Consider the following 6,945-nt stretch of genomic DNA (forward strand, 5'->3'; position numbering starts at 1 on the left):
CAGGAATGGAGAGAGTGAGGTCGAGGGCTGGGAGCAGCTGCCCAGAGAAAATGAGACACACACACACACACGCGCGCGCACGTGTGCGATTCCTCTCCCCGGGGCCCTGCTGCCCAGAGAAAATCACACACAACACACACACACACACACACACACACACGATTCCTCTCCCCGGGGCCCTGCTGCCCAAATGATACACACACACACACACACGCGCGCGCGCGCGCGCGCACGGTAGGGGGCTGTCTACAGAGTGAGCCTAGTGGCCCAGGGACCAGAGGGTGGCCCTCAGAGTCTGACCGGTGCGCAGTGCTGTTAAGAACACCCTCCTTCTTGACGAGCCCCTGCTCGCTTCTCAAGCCAGCTCTTCTCTTCCTGCAAACCTCAGCTTCCCCTTCCCAACCCTGGGGTCCTCTGTTCCAGCTGCCTCCAGGCCTCCTCTTTGCTGCTGGCTTCTACTCCCCTTTCAAAACATGGCACAAGTGGCCGGGCAGCCCTCCTGAGCGCTGGCTCTGGCCTGGCCTCGGTAGACTGCTGCTCTCCTCTGCTGCGCACTGTGGGCCCTGGCCTGCTGCCTATCTCCATGGCTGCCTCCCCGTGAGGCTGGGGATGTTTAGAGACCCCCAGGCCAGCCAGTAAATGTTAACTCAAGGAGCGCCTCCTTCGCCATGGGTTCAGCATGTGGTCGTGGGCCGAGCCAGGCTCGCTCTCCCTCCTGAGATCACTTTCTGCAGCCCGCTGGCCCTTCTGGTCACAGGGCAGAAGGTGAGGCAGGGCCTCGGACGTGGTCAGGATGGTTCAGGCCGCGGGGCCAGGCAAGCAGGCGGGCCGGGGGGCTCACGGCGTCTCCGGCAGGACCTTCTCCGCCGGGACGTGCTCTACTACAAGGGCCGACTGGACCTGGATGGCCTGGAGCTGGTGGACCTGGAGGACGGGAAGGACGGGGAGCTCCATGTGAGCGTCAGGAACGCCTTCCGGCTGCGCTGCGGCCCCTCGGGGGAGAGCCAGCTGCTGTGCGCCAAGAAGCCCGAGCAGAAGCAGCGCTGGCTCAAGGCCTTCGCCAGGGAGCGGGACCAGGTGCGGCTGGACCAGGAGACAGGTGCGAGAGCCCACTTGGCCTGGCCCCACCGTGAGGGCCCACCCAGCCCTCCGTGCCCCCGTGCCGGGGAGCCGGCATGACCTTGGGACTGTGAGAGGCCGGTCTCACACGGGCAGAACCTCGGGGTTTGGCGAGGCTCCAGGACACGTCGTGGCTTCGGCCCCAGGCGTGGGTCACTTCCCCCCACCACACGCGTGCACACACTCCATAGGGTGGGAGCCTCTGCTTAGTTGGAGTGGGAGGTGGGCGCCAGCCTCCAGAGGCCTCCCCCTGCCCCACGTGAGCATGGCATTCCCCTCCCGTCCTTGGGCCCCTGGCCATCATGCTGGGCGGTGACCAGGTCGGTTCTGGATCTGGCAAAGGAGCCGCCTCCACAGGGCCGAGAAAGGACAGTAGGCACCAGCCACGTCGGTGAGCCGGGCAGGGTGAGCGACGGGGCAGGGCGACGAGGGAGGCCGCCGAGAGGTGCACCAGAGCGCCCCTGCGGAGCACGTCCTCTGCCTGGGCGGCCGAGCCAGGATGGTGGGGTGGGATGCTGAGCCCCCGAGTACCGTAGGCAGGGCCATGTGCACAGAGACTGCGCTGGTGCCAGGACAAGAGGACCGTGGCGGGGGGAGGAAGGGGGTGTGGGAGGGCAGCTGTGGCTCTCATTTGTGGCCCCTTCTCAGGCTTCTCCATCACCCAGCTACAGAGGAAGCAGGCCATGCTGAATGCCAGCAAGCAGCAGGCTGTCGGGAAGCCCAAAGGTAAGCAGGTGGTGGTCCCACCTCCACCCACAGCAGCCCAGCCCAAAGCAGGGTCAGCTGGGCCTGGGTCCTCAGAGGTGCCCACTGCCCTTTGCAGGTCTGTGTTCCCAAAGGTTGGTGGTGAGGGGCCGCTGGTGAGGGGAAGCCTGCTTAGGCACGTGGTGGATATTCTTGCTCTCCAGCCCCGCAGGCTCCCGGGAGCAGCACGGTGCTGTTCGGTGCCAGCTTTTCCTTCCCCAGGCAGGGCTGCTTCCTGGCAGCTGGCCTAGGCACCTCGTGGCAAGGAACTAACAGCCTGTTCCTACAGAAACGTCAAACATCCCCCCAAGAGCAGCTCCAGGCTTCATGCCTTCCCACGCCCCCTGGCCATCCCCCCTGCAGACCACGGAGGGCAGCCCAGGCCCTTGGGTGTGGTCAGCCCCAGGGGAGCAAGGGTGGGTGTCGGAGGCAGCCCGGGGACGGCCCGCTGCCCCCACAGGCTCTGCCCTGTGCCACCCGGCTCCCAACACACCTCCAACCCCTGCTCTCTTCCCCTGCCCAGCCCTCAGCCGGCCCTACTACCTGACACGCCAGAAGCACCCGGCTCTGCCCACCAGCCTGCCCCAGCAACAGGTCCTGGTGCTGGCAGAGCCCAAGCGGAAGCCGTCCACCTTCTGGCACAGCATCAGCCGGCTGGCGCCCTTCCGCAAGTGAGCCCACGCCCCGCCGATGGCACCATCTGGACTTGCCCCACCGGCGGGCCTCCAGCTTTTCCTCCCCAGCCTTCCTCTGCCTGTTATGCAGACTGGAGGTGGGAGGTGGGAGGTGCAAGGTGCCCCCATTCCCCGTTTCCTCCCCACTACTGGGGCGCTGGAGATGCTGGCTGGAGAGGCAGGCCCCCAGCACGTGAACCTCCCGCCACCCTCTCGGCCTGTGCGGGGCCTCCTGGGAGCCACAGCTCAGAACCACGCACCAGGCCAGCACGTGTGAGAATGCTGCTTTGGACCCTCTTCTCGGGACATCTAATCATCCCTCCTGCTGGTTTCTCTGGGCAGGAGACATCTCTGCCTTCGGCCACCTGCAGAGCCAGGCTGTGTGCCCCTCTGCCCTCCTGTTCTTGCAGGCCCCCAGCTGGTGGACCAGGCAGCCTGCATCCCTGGTGGGTGGGAACCAGGAATTCTGCACACAGAAACATCTGGCCCAGAGCCCACCAGTTTTTGCTTCCCAGCCCCTCTCTAGACACTCCTGGCTGCTGGACACCCTCTCTTCACTTGTGATGTGTTTGTTTATAGTGGAAAGAAAACCATAGTCAGCTGAATACTTCTGTCAGGGTTTGTGACCAGTCCACCTGTAGCTGTGGGGTGATTCCAGAACCTGGTTCCAGTATTTTTTGTTCAGATTTTGTTTTTCTAACGGTAGAGAAAAAGAATTGTTAGTGACACAGAAAGACTGCCTTACCCTAAGTGAGCTTGAGAAGCCATAAGGACTGAATTCTGTGGCCCGGCACCCAGGACTGACCCACCCAGAGGCTGGTGGGCATGTGGGTTGGAAGGAAGCCCACATCCCACAGAGGAGGGGCACCAATGAGTGTGGCCAGGGCCTGGCTTGGGGCACGGAGCCGCCCCTGTGGCCCACGGGAATTCAGCAGCATGTACAGTCACTCTTGCACTACACCTTCTCCAAGCCAGAAACCACATTTAATTTCATAAAGAAACTTGTGAAAAATAACCTGGCTGCCGGCCCTTGTTTTCTGTGCATTTTTTTGTCCCCTCACCACTTATCTGTTTCTACCCCAGGCCTTTCCTAAGACTAGAGGAATGAGCTAGGCCGCCAGGGCTTTGGTGGACAGAGGCTTCAGAGAGGCTCCGGGTAACTGGGAGCTGTCTCAGCATCTCCCTGCCTGGCTGCTTCCAGAGTCAGTCTGTTTAGCTGAAGTGAGTTTGGGGGACAGGCAGTCCGTAATCTTTCTGGGTCTCACCTTCCTCCTTGGTGAAATGGGGAAGGATGTGTCTTCCTCCCAGGAGGACCCAGGCCACAGGACCACAAGAGAAGGAACAAGGGTGGCTTCCCTCCCCTTCCCCACAACCTGCTACCTTCACTCCCATACACACTGCCTAGGTCACTGGGGCTGAGCCTGAAACCCCTGGCCTTCCTATCTTAAAGAGACACTACACCTTCCATCCAGGCCAAGCCACCTGGAGACAAAACCTATGGGGAAAAATGAAAATCACAATATGCAACACAAGTCAATCTTTATTGAAAACTGCAGTATTAATACATAACAATTCTTGTTACAATAAACGTGCTTTTAAGAATTTTAAATCTGAGCTCATCTACTCATCAGATTGCATAAAAAATTAAAATAGTACGAATTTACACATAATGGAATTGGCTCAGGATGGGTGTCCCATTCCTTTGTATCGATTGACACCTTAAGTTCAATGCAGAGGTGAGGGGGGGCCTTTAACACTGGAAGACAATGCTGACTTAAGTTTTAAAAAAGTACTATGAGAACGGTCTAAAAAAAAAGAACAGTATTCCAAAATCGTTTTAAAAAAAAAACAAAAAACAATTTCCTAGTAACAGTGGCTCCCTGGGGTCTCTCTTGAGTGGCCATCACAGTAACACCGCCAGGAACACATGAGAGCTGGCCTCAGGTCCAGCCCAATTAGTCTACCAACCACTGATCTGCATGAGGACCTACAGGAGACTCCAACAGGGCTCAGGAGGCCAAGCCAAGACACTTGTCATCTCCAACACACCAATCCTGGGAGCACAGCATCCCCTGAAGCTCACTGCAGGCTCCCTGCACAGAGATGCCAGCCTCTCCTCCGTCTCCCTGTCCCAAGTGACTTGACGTTTGATCCCAGGGATTCAAATAAGATTACCCCAGAGGTTTTCTGTTCAAGTGAATACAGTGGGGAAAGAGACAAATCCTCTGAAACATGTAAGATCAACTCTGCAACTTTCTACCTGAAAAGATCAGACCCTCCTTTGCAGCGTGTCCTCTGCAGGCTCCTTTCAGAAAGCTCAGGTTGAGTAACAAACAGCTCAGGACAAAAAAACACACCAACATGTGAAATGTGCTAGAGAGGAGAGTCACGTGGGCCACCCTTCCCCTATGCCAACCACTCCTCTCTAGAGACACACCCGTCCTTAGAAAGCACCAAGAGAAGAACCAGAAGCTGCCCCCCACCTCGAGCCCCACACCCTTAAGCCTGCCCTTGCACGGCCAGAGGAAGTCAGGCAGGCGTCCCGTCTGGGCAATGCCCAGGCTGGCAAGAACTGGGGTGTCCAGCCGTTAGCTGCCAGATAGGGAGAGGGTGGCCCAACTGGTCAGAGTAATACTGTTTCCAAATGTTTACAAAGGACAGGTGAAGAAGTCTGGGTTTCCTTCTTAAAAAGCAGGCCCCAATACTGATGCGTCTGGTGCCTGCCATCCTTTCTCCACCTGCTGGCAGGACAGCACTACCAGAGATTAGTACATCCCAAGCCCCAAGAATCTGTTTCTTCTTGTTTGAAGTGCCGATGCCAGCAGATGGAGCGAGGCACTGCATGCCCAGCCTGGGAAGGGCAGGGCGCGTACCGACCAGTTGTCCAGCCCACAGCTCAGGACCACACTCGACTCCTGTAAATACTACATTTGCATAGCACTCAAGAAACAGAGTCACATAATACAACTGGTAGGCTTAATAACCAAACCAATAAGAATGTTGAGAAAAGGTTGAACACAAGAGACGTAAAAGATTCTGGAAGTGCTTCTGTGCTTGTCACCATGAATGGCCCTGGCCCGGATGCTGGCCTCAGTTCTCAAAGGCAGCAGGATGACGGGACCATCACTCATCGTGAAACGTTCAGTCACCCGGCCCAGATCCAAACAAGATTTCCCTAAGCAGAGAAACATAACTTCTAAACCTTAGAGGAAGGCTGAAGAATAAAATTTTAAAAAAATATCCATGAAAAAAAAATATATATCCATGATGATACCTATGTTTATAGGAATTAGTTCCTTTACTTGCCTGTCTCAACTTCTAAAATAACTGTAATTTAGCTGAAAGACTCTCAAATTAGGAATGTCACATATAAAAAATGCAAAATTTCTCTGAATGTTCTACTATTGTGCTTAGGATATCAAATATGCAACTTTATAACAGAAGCTCTATTCCTTAGTTAATTTTACTGGAACTAAATGCTGCTAAAATTACAACATATGATAGTTTTGTTACTATTCATTATATCCAGATTCTCACCTGCTAGACAAGATCTACCTTCCATATTTGGTAGCTGATGCCGACAGTTTCAAAATTGAAAAGATTTCCACAGAGATGTATTCCATAATGCAAAAGTATTTGATGAAGTCTCCCAACTCAACTTCACAAAAGGGAAATAAGATTTTTTAAGAAATTACAGGGGGGAGAGTGTTTATAAAGCTGATGTAAATGGGGAGAAAACGAAACCCACTCTTTTCTTTCTCTTGAAAACACCATTTAATTCAGTGCTCGTGAAAACACTCACCCTGTGTGTGCCAAGTCTCAGGCAAGCTGGAAGAAACAGCCTATATAATTTCTCATAACTTCCTCCTGAATTCAAATGAGTCCAATCTTTACAGGTAGTGGCGTGTGTGTTTCTGTGTGTGCGCACACTGGGACGTTTAAAAAGCATATCCTAAACTCTTATTTTCTCCTAACTTATTACGCTAAACTGGGGAAACCAACTTCTCTGTTCAGCCCCTGGAACCCTTAGAACATATTGGTATTACAAACCGTCCACTATACAGATGGAATTACCAACAAAGAGTTGAGGAAGTGGACAGTGTGCCTGGGGTAAATGGCTGCTACTCACACACACACACACACACACACACACGAATACACACATACAAAGGTGGGTTAAGTGCTCTTGAAGCAATTTAAAGTACTTATCAGTAAACACACTATGTTACAGACATTAGAAATAAATCTTCTGTTTACAATGATCCATGCAAAAATATTCCTAAAACTCTTATAAAATAAAATGTGAAAAAGAAAACTATGAAGAGTACTTACTATAAAAAATAAGGTTACCAAAGGCTCAGGGGTCAGGTATCCACTCACCATCCGGGGCTGAACGCCACCCCAGTGC

General features: G+C 54.3%; 1 protein-coding gene across 1 annotated transcript in view; it reads left to right on the forward strand.

The window, feature by feature from the left end:
• ARHGEF4 (Rho guanine nucleotide exchange factor 4) overlaps nucleotides 1-2,538 on the forward strand; it is a 117,563-nt gene extending 115,025 nt beyond the window's left edge. Inside the window, exons 10-12 of the mRNA XM_007464449.1 lie at nucleotides 856-1,099; nucleotides 1,768-1,845; nucleotides 2,387-2,538. Of these exons, the coding sequence (XP_007464511.1) occupies nucleotides 856-1,099; nucleotides 1,768-1,845; nucleotides 2,387-2,538 (474 nt within the window). The remainder of the gene's footprint in view (nucleotides 1-855; nucleotides 1,100-1,767; nucleotides 1,846-2,386) is intronic.
• The last annotated feature ends 4,407 nt before the right edge of the window (nucleotides 2,539-6,945 follow it).

The sequence above is a fragment of the Lipotes vexillifer genome, unplaced genomic scaffold, assembly GCF_000442215.2.
Source record: "Lipotes vexillifer unplaced genomic scaffold, Lipotes_vexillifer_v1.1 scaffold20, whole genome shotgun sequence".
Lineage (NCBI taxonomy): Eukaryota > Metazoa > Chordata > Mammalia > Artiodactyla > Lipotidae > Lipotes > Lipotes vexillifer.